This window comes from Fundulus heteroclitus, unplaced genomic scaffold (genome assembly GCF_011125445.2).
Source record: "Fundulus heteroclitus isolate FHET01 unplaced genomic scaffold, MU-UCD_Fhet_4.1 scaffold_36, whole genome shotgun sequence".
Lineage (NCBI taxonomy): Eukaryota > Metazoa > Chordata > Actinopteri > Cyprinodontiformes > Fundulidae > Fundulus > Fundulus heteroclitus.
Window position 1 is genome coordinate 3,499,537 of NW_023396770.1, and position 21,677 is coordinate 3,521,213.

At 39.3% G+C, this 21,677-nt stretch overlaps 1 protein-coding gene across 1 annotated transcript in view; it reads right to left on the reverse strand.

Moving 5' to 3' along the window:
• Nucleotides 1-21,677, reverse strand: part of LOC105922547 (vesicle (multivesicular body) trafficking 1) — a 59,999-nt gene that overhangs the window by 22,961 nt on the left and 15,361 nt on the right. The window contains exons 3-5 of the mRNA XM_036130435.1: nucleotides 19,227-19,354; nucleotides 11,382-11,457; nucleotides 4,683-4,797 (exon numbers count right to left, since the gene is read on the reverse strand). Of these exons, the coding sequence (XP_035986328.1) occupies nucleotides 4,683-4,797; nucleotides 11,382-11,457; nucleotides 19,227-19,354 (319 nt within the window). The remainder of the gene's footprint in view (nucleotides 1-4,682; nucleotides 4,798-11,381; nucleotides 11,458-19,226; nucleotides 19,355-21,677) is intronic.

Below are 21,677 nucleotides of genomic sequence, written 5' to 3' on the forward strand. Positions count from 1 at the left end.
CGTCAGGGAGGGAAGCGTATTTCAGTCCATAGGTGCTCATGTCAAAACAAACACTGGGTTCTGCTCCCGAGAGGCTTGAGCACAATATCAAACCCTGGAAATTAAATCTGAACGTAGCTCCAGATGTTACAGTCCCGTGGGGGGGGGGGGGGGGGGGGAGGTAAAAGCTCGGCATATGGCTGAAGTCATCGGGGTCCGGGGATGACTCAATGGTTAAAATGCTTTACAGTCACAATGAAAACAACAGAATGCTAATCTGTTCACACTTCACCCATCCCAGATGATTCAGACTCCTGAATCATTCTGCTCCATCTGGCTCTGCGAGTCAAACTCAAACAGCCCGCCGTGCACGGTTACACAGATCTCAACACGTTCTGTGATAACACGCATAGAACCTTCAACAACCCCTCAGGCTGCCGTCGGCTCCTAAGAAACACGAGACTGACCAGGGAGAGGCGTCACGGATCAGCAGGACCCGATGAATCAATCGGTAGTGGAGGAATCCAGAAAAAAAGGAGAAACCCAAACGGTGGCTGAAGCATCCTGGCCTTTTTGGTTTGACACACAGAAAGGGAGGTAAAAGTTTAAATCCTGAATCAAAGAAGATAAAAACTTCTTTTAGATCAAACCTGGGTGGTTTGGGCTCGTTAGGTTTGGGTTTGCAGGATTTGCTGGTTGATTGGGTTGAGTTGACTGCTTAGTTTGTTATTGCTTATTCAAAAAGCTCTTACATCTAAAATGTGACTTTTTTTTAACCTACAAGATCTGACTACTGAAAGAATTTAATGAGCTCCGTCAATTAACATAACTGAGAGGCATTCTGGGGCTAGATGTGTTATTTTTAGGGCTGGGCATCGATTAAAATATTTAATCGCGATTAATCGCCCTGATTAATCGCGATTAATCGCGATTAATCGCATTGTATTTACAAACTCCAAGAATGAATTCAAAAGTAGTGTAAAAAGCACTTTTATTTTAATGTTCTGCTGCCATATGAACAAAAGTGTTGTAACATTTGTAGCACTTATTTTATACTGGATATTTTCAACCCATCTATTGAATTTAGTGCACTAGTTGATCTTTTCTTCATAAGAGAACAGCAAGCACTGCAGCCAAAATATGGCCTTTTTTGACCTGCTGTATATTAGCCAGTCCCTAAGCTTGATGTATCATGAAACTGTTGACCTTTTGGGTTTTGTGGTTTTTATTTTATTATTACAATTAAATAATAATAATAATAATAATAATGTTATGTTCAGTGTTTTTTCGCTAATCCACCTCTTATATATTTCAATCCTTATGTAATTTTGTCTGTGTTGTGTGCACCTGCCTGTTGCTTTAATCTTAAATTTCCCCGTCGTGGGATAAAAAAAGGATTAGCTAATGTTATCTTATCTTAAATAACACTTTTTAATATATGTACTGGGTTCTTTCAAGGTCTTAATTACATGTTATGTGTGGGCTCCAGTAACATCCATCCATCCATCCATCCATCCATCCATCCATCCATCCATCCATCCATCCATCCATCCATCCATCCATCCATCCATCCATCCATCCATCCATCCATCCACTGATCTACCTGGATGTTCCCTGGAGGACTGAAACGCCTCAGTCAGAGACGTCTGTGGGTCTGTCGGGGCAGTGAGAGAAGTTTCGTCTCCTCTCTCCGTTTCTGGAGCTCGACGTTTTCATGTTTTTTCACGTGCTTAGATAAATTTGTTGTGTTTCCACTGAAATGAACCGGCTTTTTACAAAACATACAGCTTGATTTCATTTTCGGTATTAAAATAAAGCCAAACGGTGCTACTTCCTCTGTTCATGTTTTTTCGCTGCGGTCTCTCTCAGCTGTTTCTTTGTTAAGTTTGTCAGATGGCGCTGAAGTTTGTGTGAGAGCTGAGCGGGCGGGCCAGGCTGAGCCTGCGTGCTGATTGGCTGGCGCCGCTGAGCCATGTACGAGAGGGGAGGGGAAGCGGGAGAGTGCTGCCGTGACAGCGCGCTGCAGTCAGCGCGCCTGCTGACTGACACTGACTGAAAGCATGTGAGCAACATGCGTTAATGCGCGATAAAATAAATATCGCCGTTAATAGTCTAATGAATTAACGCGAAATTAACGCGTTAACTTGCCCAGCCCTAGTTATTTTGTTATTAGATCATAATAAAACGCTAAATGTTGAACTGCTGAACTATAACCCATAAACTCTGCACAACATTTGCATATTTGCCCATTTTGCATCATTGCATTCTCCATCTAGCAGTACAAATGCTGCATTTCTAAATGCATTCTTGCACAAATGCCCTTTGCACAATCAAATTCTGTACATACAAATGGTTTTAAAAATACTCACCTGTACACTGTGACTTCTCCTGCATTGTCTACATTTAAATTGTTTACTTTTAAATCACTGCTGCACCTTATACTGCAATTTAATTTTTACTGCAATTTTACAAGCTGTATGAAACAAAATTTCGTTCTATACGCACTCTGTGCATACAAAATAACAAATAAAGTTGTCTAAGTCTAAGTCTAAATGGACAATAAAAACATGAATTAGGTGTGCTAATACATGCTAATTTTTTGACAAATTAAAATGTGAAAATTGGTCTAAAACCTTGAATATACCGTCTGGTTTTTCCAGTTAAAGTTTGTAGAAACATTGCAAGTTGTTCAACGATTAGGTCCAAACCAGTTTTCTATGTTTCTAGAGTCAGACTTCATCAAGATCAAGTCTGTGTTTCATATCAACCTGAAGCAAATTTGGAAAAACCTCTTACAGAATGAAGGAAACTATTAATACGCTTTGATTGGTCAAAAAACAACAACATAGGTTTATAACTTTCCTCCCCAATGATGCTTTCCTGGGCCCTCGCCATGTTCTGTATGTAAGCAGCAACAACCCTATGTTAATAAGCCAGGTTTTAGTTATTATTACCAATTTTACAACTTTCTTTCCACCTTTTAGTGTGACCTCACAATTAAATAATGACCAGACTTGCTTTATAGGCAACACTAAAGATAAAATAGCTTCAATAATGGGACTGAATAAGCACCTGGACACTTTTATAACAGTGGGTGTGTCTGTGTACAGAATTAACTACCACACTGAAACTCTTTTAAACTTTAATCGGGAGTTGATACGGACCTGACATCATTCGAAGGACCTGCGGTTAACCCAAAATAAGGTTACACTGCCCTAGTGGGCTTTGTGCTGACATTTTCTCAAAACAAACAGGTTCAAAAGCATCAGAGGGTCGAATTGTTAAAGGAATCAGTCAGGAGAAGGCTACAAAAAAAATATTTCTAAGAAACTGGAAATAAAATGAAACAGAGAGGCCAGTCAACAACAACTGCAGCACTGAAATTACCATCAGCTTTAAAGTTGATGAAAAGGCCTAAAGCAGCAATAAAGGAGCTGCAGAACTGACAACAATCATCTTACCTCTGGGATGTGGGGCAGAGTGGTGAGACAGATGCATTTAGTTATGAAGGAAATTCTCTAAACCCGGCTAAATTTAGCAAAAACACAATAGGAGTCATCTAAAAGCACTTGGGAAAGTGTGTTATTATTGGGAAAAACACCTAAAGGACACCATACCCAACAATGATGCATGGCAGTGGCTGCAGGACCGTTTTACAGCTGAAGACGGGGCCTTCGTCAAGGTAAGGGAAATATTACCAAACCTAATCACCAGCCTATGCTGGCAAAAAGTGGAAGAGCAAGAGGATTTTCATCTTTCAGCAGCACAGCGACCCAAAGCATATTCCCAAATAACCAGAACTGAAAATCGGCCTGAACACAGCGATGCACCAGAGATGCTCCCGCAGTCCAACAGAAGCCGATCCAGTCCAACCCAAAACAGACAGAGAGCTGTAATTAGCTTAAAAAGGGCTTCAACAGAGTATTAGATTAGTTTTGTGTTCAGTTAAAGGAATTGGTAAATGTTCTAAATATTAACTTTTGAAAAAGGATGTTTGTGTGTCCAATAACAACCTTTAAGTTCATCAATATGACCAGATTTGTGACAAATTCTCTCAACAGTTAAATATGAGGAATAATCATTCAAAATCTCCGGCCCGTTCTTTGCTCACCAAATGCTGCCCAAACATTAATTTAAAAGGTTGTTCTCGGCATGTTTTCTCATACGAGCTCAAACAAAGGGGTTCCCTGAGCCTTTCTTTCTCTAAAAGGTTAAGTTTTATACTGTAAACCTGTTTCATGTTGAAGGCGGCAAAGGTCAGAGCCTTCACGTTGATTCGGGTTAAAAATAGACGATATATCAGGGTATTCCAGATCTAAAATAGGTAGGTGGAGGTCCAGTATAACCTGAGAACATTTAGACCTATATGAAACGACACGTTTGTGAAAAACCGTTGTTTTAGGTGAAAAGCAGAAAGTGTCTGTGAGAAGGTCGACGTGACTAATCTACTCCTCACACACGGCTAAGCTTTCCAAGTCTATGTAATGTCTATGTCTAAGTAAATGCTGACCGCGGGGCTTCCCGGCACCTTCTGAGAGCTGATAACCAGAACAATACCGAGCGCGACTGAACTCACACAAACTCAGATAAAAACACGCAGATTAAGCCCCCGCCAACAAAGGAAGCTGGCTTCTGTGATTCTAAGAGAAATTAGGCTGGGAGTCGGTGATGTGGAGGAACAGGACCGTATCAGAGGGCCTCACCTGCTTCCTCGTCTCCATCCATGCCGATGGGGCCGGACTGGGGCGTCTCGCCGTTCTTCAGGCAGTTGTGGATGTAGGTGGCCTTCCAGCGGGCGTACTTCTGGTGCCGCATATTCTGGATGGGATTAAAAAATTAATTAAAAAAATCAATGTTGGAGGTCGGTTTGGGGACAGAAAATGTTAAATCAAGGCGTAAATATTGATTTCTGAGGGATAACCCCAACATCCTGAGTTCGGGTCAGTAGTTAGAGCTGCTTTTAAGTACTTTATAGAAACTTTGAATTATTTCAATTACATTTTATTTATACAGCGCCAATTTATGTAATCTCAAGGCACTTTTCCAAACTCCAATCAGATTATACAGATTAGTCAAAAAAGTATCCTCTCTAAGGAAACCCAGCAGGTTGCATCAAGTCTCTCCAAGCAGCATTCACTCCTCCTGAAAGAGCATAGAGCCACAGTGGACAGTCGTCTGCATTGTTGATGGCTTTGCAGCAATCCCTCATACTGAGCATGCATGAAGCGACAGTGGAGAGGAAAACTCCCCTTTAACAGGGAGGAGAACCTCCAGCAGAACCAGAACCAGGCTCAGTGTGAACGCTCTTCTTTGCAGCAATCCCTCATACTGAGCATGCACGTTATGTTTTCCTAATTCTCTTATCTTGGTTGTTAACTAGCAGCATCTCAGCAGAACTAAGCACAAGACAGTCAAAACATGCGAGAACAATAAGTAAGTAAACTTTATTTCTATAGCACCTTTCACAGATAAGAAGAAATAAAAATCACAAAGTGCTTTACAGAGTGTAATAAACACCAAATAGAAATATCACAAGAACAATTTACAAGGATAACATCAAAAATACGTACATTTAAGTAAATAAAAGTGTCTTCAACTGCTTTTTAACGGAGAGACAGGAGCAGGGCGTTCCTACAGCTTGAAAGGACGGGTCCCTTTGAGCTTTAAACCGGGTCTTAGGAACCTTTTTTTGGCCTGAGGACCGGAGAGTGCGACCAGAGGAGTCAGAGATTAAAACGTCTAAGATGCATTGGGGGGGCCTGTCCAGTAAAAGCTCAAAATTTTAAAATCAATTGTAAATTTGACAGGTAACCATTGTAAAGAGGCTAAAACCGGTGTGATGTGAGTCCTTCTGTTTGTTCCTGTTTAAAAGCCTCGCTGCAGCGTTATTGACTGCCTGGAGACAAGTGACTGCTGGTTTGTTAAAAACAAATAAAAGTTACAATAATCTAAACGAGAGGAAATAAAAGCTTGAATAATCATCTCCAGGTCCGATTTGGAAATGGTTGCCCTCAAATAGTTCTGCCTTCTTTCTCACGTCCACCTTCATTCTTTCTCTTAACCTTAAATTAAAGGCCATGTCTTACATCATAAAGTCAGTTTGAGCACTGAGCACTACCGAACCCTCACCACCAAAGTCTGGTCTATGAATCTCAACCCTACCCTTATTATCAGAGGGACAGAAAGAGTGTTTGGGTACCCGGGTAACACAAGTTAGTCGTTTTAAGCTTTTATTGAATCCTCGTTAGCTTCCTTACCAAGAACAAAATACTCTTAAAAGACCCTACAAGGGGAGAACTATCACTGCTGTTCAGGTCTTTAGGGTCCTCTAAACTCTTTACTATGTTAAGCTGGTAATTAATATAAGGATAACTCTCATCCTACCAATTAACGGTAAGGTGAGCTATCTGCTCACTCTTTAGACTTGGGCCTGATGGACAAATGGTTTGACGGAAGGATAAAGGCATAAAATGAGGGATAGAGGGACTTGGAAGGATGGAGAGGACATTCAGAGTTGGACTGAAGGGCGGTGAGAGAGATTGGTAGAAGGACAGTAGGAGGGATGGGTCAAAGAAGAATGGTTGGAGATTGATCCACGGAGGATTGGAGGGTTGGATGAGAGAACGGTCGGAGAGATAGAGTGAAGAACGGCGGCAGAGATGAATTGAAAGACAGTTGAGACATGGATGAAAGAACGGTCACAGAGGTAGAGTCAAGGACGGTCGGAGGGACGGACGAAAGGAAGAGTGGAGGAATGGATGGACGAACGGTCAGAGAGAGTAAAGGACGGTTGGAGATAGACTGAAAGACAACGTTAGGGATGGATTGAAGGATTGTTGGAGAAATAGATGGATGGACAGATGGATGGTATCCACGGATGGACAAGCAGATAACCTGACGATAGATTGATCAACGGATGGGTTGACGGACTGATGAATGGACATGTGTGTAGATCAGTTGATCAATGACAGACTGATGATCTATAATTGAATATGAAGCTTTATGGGGCAGATGGATGTTAAACAGAAGGAAAACAGAAAGATTAAAAGGAGGGCAGGTTAATAAAGATCAACTGATGGATAGAAATATGGATGGATGGATGAAGAAATCAAAATATGGACACTTGGAACAATTAACCAATGTGTGGTTAGACAGATAAACGTATTAATGGACAGACTGATGGACAAGTGAATTTAGGAATGATTGGTCAGATGAATGATTCGTTGACCAGGCGGCTGGACTAATGGATTAAATCTGGATAAAGACAGACTGAAGGTTAAAATGATGGTTGGATGAATGGACGGATGAAGTTATGGATCAAAGGATGAAAAGAGGAAAGAACTGAAAGTGGGGAGCTGAATAGTTTTATGGATGGGACAATTCAAAGATTTTTTATTTTATTTAATCTTTATGTAACACAATTAAACATACATATCAAAGTGGACAAAACAGACAACCAGAACAAAAACGATCATTAAAATATATAAATACTTAAAGCAATTTGACAAACTGCTTTAAATTTGATGCATTAACAGTTTAGATGGACTGAATGATGGTCGGATGCTTGGACCGAGGAATGTTGGACTGATTGAGGGTACAGACGGCTCAATGGACGAAAATAAGACGCCAACAGACGGACGGACCATTGAAGACAGGCGGGCTGGACAGATTGAGTAGAAGGATGGGTGAACATGCAGATGGATGAGTGGACGGAGACAAAGGGTGGATGGCATAGAGATAAACAGAAACTGAGTAAAAGACAAAGATGAATGGATAAAGCTTGACTTTTGTCCCATCAGTTAAAAACATGAATATAATTTGAGCTTGAAATGAATTAACTGTAAATGGAGATGTTTACCACAGATAATAAAAATATTCAAAAGACTTGCTTTGTGTGACACACCCCAAATTAAAAGGAAGCACTTTTAATCTTTTTTGGTTTATATGCCAGGAATGTATGGGTTACCACCCTAAAACACCCAAGCTTCTTTAATTGAGTCGTCCTCTGTATGTTTTTGCTGCCAGGATGTTTTTAATGTGGGAAAAAAGGGGAAGACGCGCCAAAAGAACCAAGGCTGACACATTTACTCTGACGCGACGCTGATAAGAGCGACTGAAGAAAGCTCTGCCTCTTCCAGATAAGTCGAGTTTTACTGAAACAATGTGCCGTGTTTGTTTGGCCTCTGCTCGTCTAAAGGTTGAAACCGGTCACTTCCAGCAGGGAAAGAAACATCGCTGTGGTATAAAACTATAAACGGGAAGGAAGGGGGGGGGGGGGGGGGGGGGGGGGGCTTTTCATGCGAACACCTAAACGTTCCAAGAGAATGTTGATCCACGGTGAACATATCCCTGAAAAAGAGATGCTTCCTCTGTCTGGGCAGAGGGCAAGTTTACATAAAATACTCGTATTGAGACAATCCAGACAGCCTGGTTCCACAGAAACTCAGTATAAAAGACTTTTGAACAGGAAAAATTAACCTTTGGCTGGATTACGTGTTAGCATAGGGCTGGACGATAATTCAATAACAATATATATTGATGATAGAAAATAAAAGGGTCAATAAAAAGTTCAGTAGAATAACAGTTTTCCTTCATGTAGGTTAATATTACAGTCATTACATCCATTAACCAATCACAACGCAGAACTAGGAACTAAGCCCCGCCCCCTCAAAGGGTTCAGAGCACGCGTTCTATTTTTTTAAAACTTGTAGAAAAGAAAAAAAAGAAGAAGAAAAAAAAGGAAAAAAAAAAGGAAAAAAAGGGGAAAAAAAGAAAAAAAAAAGGGGGAAAAAACTTGTAGTTTTGGTAAAAAGTTGGTTGAATAAAGGGTTGAGTTTGAATTCAGTGTTTGTGTCTTTATCTAAAAACAGGTTGCTAAGCAACAGCTTAAAATAACCAGGGCTGCACTTAAGATATATGTTTTGAATTTATTGATGATTATCGATATCGATCAGAATGATTTCTATTTTATTGATATGCTTTTTTTCTATATTGCCCAGCCTCATGTCAGCATATTTTATTTATGTGAAGATTTCTTCTCATTGGTGAGAAAACTGCAGCTTTTCATCCTTCACCTCCCAGGTCTCCCATTTGTTCACAGTCTAATTACCTAACTCTCTTTTTATTATTAGATGACCTTCACTGGATGTAGATAATAACTGCAAAAATAATACACGTTACTAATACTTTAAATTGTACTTTTTTTTCTTTTCTTTTCTTAGAAAACATGATGTGGAACTACCAACACACAGACTGATGTGATACTTCAGGAGTTCGGCTGAAAAGAATAATTTCACCCCAAAGACGATGCAAACGCGAATAACTCCTGAATCATTATAAGTAAAACTCATTTTCAATATTTCAACAAATTGTTGAAATATTGGGACAGCAGGAGGCATGTAAATAGTAATATAACACGTTTGGAGGTAGATGAGGAGGAAGCGTGAAGCTGCACTTCCTGACGGGGATGAAATCGCTCCAACATGGAGGCCGCGGCTTCAGGACTAGAAGCAGAACGCAGAGAGAGACGAAATTCCTGGCGGACACTGAGCCGGGCTGAACCGGCTGGAACAGAACCGGTCTGTGTGCGACGGGCTGACAGCAGAAGCCATTGTCTGCCGTCTGAGTCGAGCTGTGTGGCTGAAGGAAACAACGGCTCAGCTGATGTTTTAACGACTCTGAGCAGAACATCTGCCAGCGCCCAGGAGGACGGCGTCCAGCTTTATTCACTCGTCTTCCTTCTCACCATCAATCAGGTGATCCACGAGTTAACACACAGATTAATGGAGGATTCAATTCATTTCCCCCGTGTTACACCTAGAATAAAACTACAGTTCAGACAGCCTATTATCAGTCTACTGGCAACCCTTTTTAAAAAATGATTTCTTCCCAAACAAACCGGTACAGGATTAAAGAAATAAAACACCTTAAAACAGCACATTCTTTAAAATACCAGAATTTGCACATCATTTAATATTTTTGTAGGTCTGATTACATCATTCTTTTAAAAATATTCAAGTATCAGATGTTTTGATGGGTTCCGCAAACTTTTTTTTTTTTAAACACTTTTTTACTCTTAATTGACGTCAACTGAAGTCAAGGACACTAGTCGCCCAATAACACACTGTCTAAGATGTGCTCTTTCACATATATATATATATATATACACACATATACATACATATATATATATATATATATATATATATATATATATATATATATATATATATATATATATATATATATATATATATATATATATATATATAGTCCTTATTTCTCATTTTCTTTAACTTTCTTCTTGCAACATTAAATCTGAATCTTATTTCTTTTTTACTCTTGACATCTAAACCCTCGTTTGTCCTCATTCAGTTTCTTCAGTTTGAGCTTCAACAAATCTTCATTACAGCTAGATGCAGAAATGTGCCGTTTTGCTTTGATAATAATGTGACAGATGTAATAATGCATGGCATTACGGTTGTTTTTCACTCTAGTTTAAAAGGTTTAATCAAAAATATTTAGCAGGAACACGGTAAAAAGAGAACCTCTTTCATTTGAGTATAATTTTTACTGATCAGGTTAAACGTATTTCTTCATATTCATGTTTTTAATTCGATTAACTTCATTTTAAAATGATGCTGAAGCTAATGTGAAGTTTGATTTCATTATATCATACAATGAAGACTGTAAATTGTCTACAAAGCACAACATATTTAGAAGCTTTGCTGCTTTAGAGTCAATTTAAAAAACGAGTTAATCTAAAATGAAATCCATTCATTCTATAGCTTAACAGAACAATATACCAGGAAAGTTATTAGCTTTGACTTGTAGGACGCCTGTTTGAGGATCTGAAGGTGCTGCTATGTATGAAAGCGGACAGAAAAACGGTTCCAATCGTTACATCCAACGTCCCCATTAATGAACCTCTGTGTTTCCACTTCTTTGTGATGATTGCTCCTTTTGTTTAAACGTCCAGCGCCTTCGCCGGCCGTTTATCCCAGAATTCAGCGGGACGTAACTGGACCTTTGACAGCGTTTGGCTCTGAACTGGCAGAGCAATCACGTTGGCTGGTTCGGCTGAGCGGCAGGAGTTCAGTAATTGCTCATCACTCTGCACAGATTACAGCTAGGATGGCTGAAAATGTTCCTGGAAGGTAAGATTTTACCAACAAACCGTTGCGATAGGATCACCTCCCAGCTGCAGGTGATGTGTTTACCAGCAACGCTTCTGTCAGTAATAAACGGAGCTGGGATTTCTGAACCGTTTTCTGAAATTTACAGGATTATCTGACGGTGAGATGAAAGACGGGCCGGTCTCACGGGGGGGGGAATGACTCAAACTGAATGAAATGAAGCCGACTGGTTTGTTTCATAAGTCCTGTTTGTCTTTTCCTGCTCACCTCGTCTGACAGCTCCCCGAAGACCGTCAGAACGTCGATCAGCAAACTGGAGGTGTAGAAAGACTTGATCATGTTCCTGCAGAAAGAAAAAAACATGACAACAGGTGTGTTGTTAGGAGGGACAAGGGACGCTTGTAAAAATGTAGACTATAAACTGCAAAAACATTAAATTTTCCTGAAATGAGTTTATTTGCCCTTGATTTGTGCAGGTAAATAGAATTATCTGCCAATGGTATAAGATTTTTGCGTTATATTTAATTATCTTATTGTAGGGGTAAAATTACTCGTTTCATTAGCAGATAAGATTATTTACCTGCTCAAATCAAGGACAAATACACTAATTTCAAGAAATTTGCACCTATTTTTAGTTCCGTTTTTTCAGTGATATATGTACAAAATAACGTACAAGTGGGAAAGAAATCAGAAATTTAACACACACTGCAAAAAAGGAACAAAAAGTAAGGAAGATTTTCTTGAAACGAGTATAGTTTCCTTGATTTGAGCCGCTAAGTAAGACTATCTGCCAATGGAATGAGTAATTTTACTCCTAAAATAACATAATTAGACATCCTGCACTTGAAATAAGACGATGGAGATGAATTGTTCCTATTTTAAGTGCAAAAATCTTATTCCATTGGCAAATAGTCTTATTTACCTGCTCAAATCAAGGAAAATATATTCATTTCAAGAAAATTTTCCTTATTTTTTGTTCCTTTTTTGCGGTGCAGAGGTGGACAATTATGACAAGCCCTTAATTTAACCTTGTCTCTGTTAATGTCAAGTTGTCATAACATAGGCATTTTAAACAATGTCAACTTTGCTTTAATAGTGTCATAATTTACCGAATGACAACAGTCCTAAACATTCATAAAGAGTCATTTATGTTCTTAACATATATGGTAACGTTTATATAACATATAGTAACGTTTTCACAGTGTTTATATTGTAAAAAATTACCCTAAAGCGCTTTAGACTACATTCAGCCTGCCAGCTGCAGGATGAACTCCCTAGCTCTGGCGCTATATTGTTTGTCTCTTTTGTGTCATTCTGTCACCATTTATGGTTTCTACTTCACACCCAACATGCTGCCAAATAAAAGGATCTAAGAGTAGCTGAAGCATCTTTAATTACAGCTTCACCAGCCGACGGCACGCTGACCACAGCCGGCTCGCCAGATCTCACTCACCTCAACGAGAGATTATCTCCAGATCTGCTACGACTGCCCTGCCTTTCAAATCTCAGCTTAAAGGAAACGTTTTTAACCGTTTTTATGCACGACAACCCGAAGAAAATCCACCTGTTTAGATGCAAATCTAAGATTTTTAATGCATTCCAACTGAGAGAGAACTTAAAAAAGCCCGACCTCGTTTAACACACATTGTCCTTCAGTGCCTTTGTACAAGACGTTGTTAAACGCGTTTATTGGATGAATAAATTCTTTATTTAGAAGCTGCTTTGACTAGAAACGTCTGCTAAATGATGTGGAAATAACAGACAAATGATTCTGGCCCAGCAGCAGACGCCACTGCTGGAACTGAAACAGTTTTGGTTTTCTTTTTAATGAAAAAAAACCAAAATCAGGCAGCAAACAATCTTTTTTATCCACTTCAGAAAATAACAGCAGACAAACGGGAGATGGTATTAACCTGAATTACATTAATGTGGCTCAAAAAGCAACTCTGAAGTCTGAGGGAGCCTCAGGTTGGCTTTTCAGCCTCATTTTATGATGTAAACCACACGTGTCAAACTCAAGGCCCGCGGGCCGAATCTGGCCCGTCAAGGTAATTTATCCAGCCTTCAAGAGCCAAAAAAGGCATATTGTGTCATAAAGTAGAGGCATATATCACATATATAAGTGTATAAAGCGGATAAAACTGTTCCTACTGTAGAGAATGTTGTAGAACAGTGTAGTAACATCATCCTGCCACTAGATGTCGTTTTTTCCTACAAGACATTAAAACAACCCAGAAATGTCCAAAAAGAGAAAAAGTGATGCAGAATGATGAGTTTAAATCTTAACTCACCCCAATATCAACTTTTTTTGCAGATAAACTGTAGAAAATGGGCCTAAGGCACTACTTTTATGTTACTGTTTCTTTTTTTATATTTCTATGTGAACTGAAATGAAATCAAAAGTATCATCTATACAGGTGCAGCTGGCCCTTTAATGGCTTTTATTGACGCCCCTGATGTAAACCATCAATCGGTGATTTACCAATCTGTAGCTCACTGTGGACTGTTGTCTTCCTAATCATTTAAAGTTCAGTGTAGAAAATTCTACTTTTATTTTATTTTCAACATCTCATGTCTCACTAAGCAGATGCAGCAATAAAAACACATAGGTTCATAAACTGGAAGCCAATAAAAATCTCTTGTCAGACTTAATAAGCTTAGATTTCAGCCAGTTTTTCTGCCGGCTGCGTCAACCACTCGGCTGCTACATGCCTGTGTGTCAGCGCCACAGAGTTTTCTGGGTTTAGTGTAAAACTGCCGTCATTTACATGACTTCAAAGTGCTTAAATGTGACACACGCTGCTGACTTCATGCTGCAGGGACACGTTCAGACGCGACTATCCCATTAGACACGCCGGGTGTCAAGACCCGACAAAAAGGAGCTGCATGCTTAAAAATGTTTGAGATTGTTTCCTTTTTTGGTTAAAAACGGACCTGAAAAAACACTTTATATAAAACAGCTAAACGTCTGGAGTTAAAACAAAATGTTATTGTGAGTGTTTGCAGAGAGAATGCTTAGATTTACGACAACATATAAAAGTCGTTCAGCATTTCTTTCTCTACAGAAAACTGATTTTAACCTTTGAGAAGAAGGAGCGGTGAGTAAAATCTGAAGCCACACTGCAAAAACAGAACTAGAAATAAGTAAAATGTTCTTAAAATGAGTGTATTTGTCTTTCATTTGAGCAGGTAAATAAGACCATTTGCCAATGGAATAAGATTTTTGCACTTAAAATAGGAACAACACATGTCTATCATGTTATTTCAGGTGCAGTATATCTAATTATCTTATTTTAGGGGTCAAAATACTCATTCCACTGGCAGATATTCCATTTTACCTACTCAAATCAAGGATAAATACATTAACTTTAAAAACATTTTACTTATTTTTAGATCCATTTTGGCAGTGCAGAGAGACACAGACAGATACACTGTAAAAAAGGAACTAATAATAAGTGACCTTTTCCTGAAATGAATGTATTCGTCCTTGATTTAAGCAGGTAAACACGATTAGCTGCAAATGGAAAAAGATTTTTACACTTAAAATAAGAGCAACTCATCTTTATCATCTTATTTCATGTGCCGTATATCTAATTATCTTATTTTAGGGGTAAAAATACTCAATCCAATGGCAGATCATCTTATTTAGCTACTTAAATCAAGGACAAATAAACTAATTTAAGAACATTTACATAAATTTAGTCCCATTCTTACAGTGTAGTTTTCCGTGAATGATTCCAGGGTCAAAATCTACAGTTTCCTGATTACAAAATTATTACAACCAGCTTTAATGTTTTAAGCATTCATCATGGCCGTGCACTGCAAAAACGGATCTAAAAGTAAGTAAAATGTTCTTAAAGTTAGTGTATTTATCCTTGATTTGAGAAGGTAAATAAAATTAAAAAAGTATTTTGACCCCTAAAATAAGATAATTAGACATCCTGCACTTGAAATAAGATGACGGAGATGAGTTGTTCCTGTTTTAAGTTCAAAAATCTTATTCCATTGGTAAATCATCTTATTTACCTGCTCAAATCAAGGACAAATACACTCATTTTAAAGAACATTTTACTTATTTCTGGTTCCGTTTTTGCAGTGTGTGTGTCATGTTAATGGGTCTTAAAAATGTTAAAATGTTTTATTTGAACTGCTCTTTTAATTATGAAGACAAAACTAATAATTTAAAAACACACAGGCTCTGTTTTGCTAAACGTCTGTCAGCAAGCTGCAGAGAATTTGCCACTTTTTGCATCCATCAACAAGCTTCTGTCATCCTGACCGGATATTTGCCCGTTTTTCTTCACAGAACTGGTGAATTTTATCTAAACCGTTGGGTTTCCTGACTTTTACGCCGCAGATTTTCACAGTAGCCGAGGTCAGCGCTTCGTTAAAGGCTCGCGCTGGCTGGCTTTAGCGTAGCCTAGAACATCGTGTGCTTTAGACGGTGCCGATCAGAAACACCAAGCGGTTGGTCCAAAATCAGCAGCCTTGAGCTGAAAACCTGCAGCAGCCAACAGTATCCTGTTTTATGATCAGACGAGAAAAAGTCTGAGCTGTTTGGCCACAATGACAGGAGGAGGAGTCAAGGTGAGAACATTGTTACCAGCATCCAGTGGCTCTGGTGCACTGCAAAAACAACAACTAATTTTCAGAAAATGTTACTTATTTTTAGTTCCATTTTTGCAGTGTACCTCCTCAACTAAAGTACAAATACACTCATTTCAAGAAAATTTTAACTTATTTTTAGTTAAGTTTAGTCTGTTTTTGCAGTGTGGGCTCTGGTGCCTTGCTCAAAGTGGCAAACACAATGAATGGGGAGGTGAACCTGCATATTGTCCAACTTTGCCTCAGATCAACAGCTAGATGCCTTCAATTTGGACCCAGTTGGGTGCAACAGAAGGACACAAACATATACACTGCAAAAACAACTAAAAATAAGTAAAACATTCTTTAAAATGAGTGTATTTGTCCTTGATTTCAGCAGGTAAATAAGATGATTTGCCTATGGAATAAGATTTTTGCACTTAAAATAGGAACAACTCATCAACTTATTTCAAGTGCAGGATGACTAATTATCTTATTTTAGGGATCAAAATACTCATCCCATTGGCAGATAATCCTATTTACCTGCTCAAATCAAGGACAAATACACTAACTTTAAGAACATTTTACTTATTTTTAGATCCGTTTTTGCAGTCTAGACGCTGGTCTGGGATCAGATAAAGGAGGCCAACACAGAGCTGGCCAACCCGGTATCAGAGAACCGACCCGTCTAATGTTATTCAGCCAGAAAGATCGTTTCTCCCTGGGAACACAGCAGAACATAGGAAACCTGCTAATTAATGAGCTTGATGTTAATTATCAGTGTATGTAAACTTCTGGGCTACAAACGGAGAGCTGGAGGCAGAGTGGAGGTGAGGAGGGCGGTTGCAGCTCTGCAGCTCGGCTCTAATTCTGTTGATTGGTGTGTTTCTGCCTTTGTGTAAACACGTGTGCCCCCCGCTCGGCGGAGCAGCAACGGCTCTTGGTCTTGTTAAACGCAGCTGCAGGAAACAGAACGTTTCTCAGAGCTTATTTACAGTGAAAACAGCTCCAGGTCCTGTCGCCTGCATCCATTCATGCCGTCCAACCTGCTGCTTGCTCCTCACACCTCCAGGAGTCCAGCCCACCTGCCAGCTTCTGTCCCTAATGTTTGCCTTGCACTGGAAACAAGGAGACTGATTTTACTCAGGTTAGGGCGGTACCGATCCAGGCGTCCTACTTGCTGTTATTCTGAACCTTTTTTATTCCCTTTTATGAAAAAAAAAAAAAAACATGACACCTTTAAATAAGTTTTGGGAGCTTTTTCTTTTTTTTTTAAAACCAATTTTGCTTCTTTATCCAAGTGCAGAAATATAAAAATCAGAGTTTTATCAGAGAACAGCCTGAGAATTTATTTATAGGAAGAAACTAAAAAGCAAGAAAGCTGATCTGTGGTTCCCTGAAAGTCTCCTGAATACATGTGAATGAAGGCTTAAACACGCAGATCCTGCAGCGAAGCACGGCGGTGGACGCATCATGATGTGGGAAACCCGCAGATCTCCAGGAAAATGTGTTTTAAACGGAATAATGTTGGTAAATACAGTCATTGCCTCTTTTAGTCCCGTCAGAGTTCTGCTCTACATGGACTGTTGCTGGTGCAATAACACTGGTATATGTGCTTGTTTAGGTTTGTATGTTTTCATATCCGGACTACATGGTGCGCCAGTTGGGTGCCTTGCAGCAGGAAGATCCTGGGTTCAAATCCCCGCCTGCATGGGTGCTTCTGGGCCCAGCCCTAAAATTGCAGATTTTAATCACACAAATCTGATTAATTGATTATATCCCCTCCTTTTAGTTTCACAAAAACAAACTAAAGAACTTTAAAAAAACTTTTATGTCAAGCGTTTCATCTGAGAGCCAAACTGGATTCAGCTAAATAAAAGCTGTGAAGCATAATGGTAAAACAAGATGGCCGCCCTGCCGTAGTAAACAACGGGAATATAACTAAATGTTTGCTGTTTTGCACAATGAGCTTTAGTTGTGTAACTTCAAACTTAAAACCAGTAAATAAATTAAAGTGTCTGGTATTATGGTGTTAAAGTTTCCTCTTTATGGTATTTTAACAACATATTGTTTCTCAAACATAAATTCTCTTCATGGAAGCCCCATAAATGCATAAATCCAGATTTTCCAAAACTTAAATTTTAATAAGTTGTAAGTTCGACTTAATCGATTAACTCGATCCTTATGCATAAAGTCTGCCTGCTCTCCCTGTCCGTGAGTGAGTCCTCTCTGGGTACTTCCGGCTACCCGTCACTGCAAGAAGGGAACTAAAAGTAAGTAAAATGTAGTTAAAATGAGTGTATTTTTCCTTGATCTGAGCAGGTGAATAAGACTATTTGCCAATGGAATCAGATTTTTGCACTTAAAATAAGAACAATTCACTTCCATCATCTTATTTCAAGTGCAGGATGTCTAATTATCTTATTTTAGGGGGAGAAATACTCATTCTATTGGAAAATAGTCTTATTTAGCTGCTAAAGTCGAGGTAAAATATACTCCTTTCATTGACGCTCCGCATCCAAGCAGCACAGCTGGTATGAAGAAGCAACGTTGATAAGCTCCATTTATGGTGACGCGTAAAACGGCCAGCACTCCATCTCTGTCATCGTCCTCCAAGCTCTCTACGCTGCAAAAAGGGAACTCAAAGTAAGTACAATTTTCTTGAAAATTTGTGTATTTTTCCTTGATTCGAGAAGCTAAACAAGACTATTTACCAATGGAATAAGATTGTTGCACTTAAAATAAGAACAATTTATCTCCATCATCTTATTTCAAGTGCAGGATGTCTAATTATCCTATTTTAGGGGTGGAAATACTCATTCCATTGGCAAATAGCCTTATTTAGCTGCTCAAATGAAGGAAAAATATGCTAATTTCAATCAAAGTTGACTTACTTTGAGGTCCCTTTTTGCAGTGAAGCGCCAAAGCTGCGCTGGTTTCAACCGTTTTATGCGTGAAAAAGTGTGTGTGTGTGTGTGTGTGTGTGTGTGGGGGGGGGGGGGGGGGGGGGGGGGGGGGGGGAGCTAAAGTCTCTGTGTGTTACTGCTGCCACTGACGCTCACACATGAACCACAGTAACACAGCGCGGCTGTTTACACGCAGCGTCCGGAACATGTGGCCCGAGGAGGAAAGCCTTTGCGTGAGTCACCGCCTGTTGCTAAGGAACAAAAAAGGTCCGAATGACGAGAAAAATGAAGTCACGCTGCGAGAGAGAGAGAGTGTGTGTTGTGTCTGCGAGGCGTGAGGATAAAACACAGCCAGATGTGGAGGACTTTGCTGAGGTAAACAACTGGATCTACATCCAGTTAGACGGCCTGACCCGACGGTCCGGCTCTGATTGGCTGATCTGGCTAATTGGCTGATAATCCGGCTAAACGAAGCCAGGTGGATCCTTCTCTACGCTCTCTGGTCTGATGAGCTGCAAGCGTTTGAACGTGAGTGCCGATGTGATCCAAGAGCCAGGTTTGGGCTCCAGAATCTGCTCTGCAACAGGCAGAGGACGCCGTTAAAACGTCATTATTTCCTCACTTGTGGAAGCGTCCCGCTCTGTCCTCGTTGTCGGCGTACAGGAACAACTTTAGGGCGTAGTTTTCGATGTGGGCGTTGCCGACGACCTCCTGACTGATGGACTCGTTATCGCTCAGCTCCTTCTTCATCTGCAGAACAAAAACAACAGTTAGTATGAAAAAATAGACACTGAAACACTATGGGGTAAGATAACTGTCAATATAAACCAGGGCTGGGTTTCATCTAGGATAAGCCGATTGGATACGATTCTTGATACGTAGCTCAGCTTCATTTGATTTGACTCCAATATCGATATTTATTACTTGCCAATTAATGCTCAAAGTCATTCAATCAACAAAACCAGCAAAATATTATATTTATGTTCAATTTATTGAACACTGATATATTAACAGGAAAATAAAGAGCATTTGGTTCAATGCATTTAACGTATCACAGAAACCAAACGTCTGATATTAAATCATTTTAAAAGACATCGATATTAATCTTTGTATTGATTTTTATGCACAGCCCTAATTTAAACGTATGTGTAGGTCTCTGAATCTGTAAATATAAGTCAATAAACGTGAATACATCTAATTTTTGTATTTGTTCCTGGTTGTCTACTCATACAAATACGTGTGACATCAGATGTTTTACCAATGAGAATACAAGATACAAAGTTACAATTTCAGAAAAATACAAGTACGAATCTACAGCCCACGATGAAGCTATTACACTCCCTACCAGTTGGTGGCAGTAATGACGTGAGCTTTTATAGTCGATACAAATTTAAAAGCACACAACTGAACGTTTACTGCATTTTGCGCCATTAATTTTTTGCACTGCCAACATTGAACTTTTCCTAATAATGCCTTTTTTGCACTATAAACATGGTTGAACATTCTCCTGCACACTTTAAAAAAAATGCTTTTCTCCTGCACTGTTACATTCTTATCACTGCTGCACTCTATATTGTAATGTTATTTTTATTTTTATTGCAATCTCATTACATTGTCGTAAGTTGTATGCAATGAAATGTCGTTTTGTATAAACTCTGCGTACAAAACGACAATAAAGTTTGTCTAAGACTAATTCTAAGTCAACAGATGTTTCATCTGTGAGAATGCAGGAGCTGTTTTCTTTGTCTTCTTTCTCTTCTTCATGTTTAATGGTGGTTGGTAAAAAAAATAAAATTCAAGGGCATTACTGTAAAACAGTTTCTGATCTGCAATCATAAATTTGAATTTCTGTACTTTTGCAAAGTTGTAACTTCTAAACTTGTATTCTCACAGATTAAACACGTGATATCACGTCATGAGTTGACAACCAGGAACAAATACAAACCTTAAAAGTAGCCGCGTTTATTGACTTACATTTACAAACTTAGATACCTACGCTTACATTTATGTTGAGAGTTATCAAGCCCTAATCAAACTGTAGACTTTTTAATTATAGAATATAAAAACTGGGCAGTAATGAGTCAAATTTCCTGCATAATGTTGATTATAGTCCATATAAGCATAATTCATTCACACAGGACTTACAAGTGATTTAAAGGGAAATGAAGGAACAGAAGTGAAGGAAAATGGCTTAAAACGGGGAATATATTGAATAAATAAAATGAAATGTATCACATAAAAATAGTAAAGTGTTAAATTTACTGGAAAAATTGCTGTCTTTTAACAGGAGACACTATATTCTGAAAATGTGGAAAAAGATTCTGATTTAGCGATAAACTTAGCACGGATGTTAAAGTAAATCCCAAACTAGAGCCGCCTGTTTTACGGCAGCTCCCGTTCAGAAAACACGACTTTCCTCTTTTAATAGCAGGAAAACTGATTCAACGCCGCTAAGATGGAAACATGCCGGATGCGTCGGTTATCTTTTTAATTTGCTGCAGATGTTGTTGCTGCTAATTTTAAAAAGTAACCCCGTCGTGGTGCGGCGATGCGGGCCGAGAGTTACGACCATCCCAGGTAGTTCAGGGCGACGGTTAATGAACGCAGACACGCAGCATCAAAGCGGCGGATGTGTCTCAGCTGAGCCTCGTCCAGACGTGACGTAACGGAGAACCTGCTGCTGTTTAACTGCCTCTAATTAACGAGGACAGTCCTGCAACCGTCCTCTGCTGCTAATTACACCAGATTTTACCAACGCTTCAACTGGCTTACAAAACGTTGTTGCTCAGGAACTCTTTAAGGCGATAAAAGATAAAGTTTTCTTTCCTGCACTTTCTGTGAGGCGGGCTTCGTTATGATGGACGATCTTTTTTCACCGGTTCACACCAACAGACGGGCCCACGGGTTTCTTTGTGCATCTTATAAAATAGAAATAACTTGGGATGCACCGTCCGTTGCTGTTAACCAATATTAACCGATGTACACACACATTTACTTTTCTGCCATGATCAACTTTTACAGTTTTTGTACCGACTGGAAAATGTTCTAACTGAATTTTTGAATGTGGGTTACA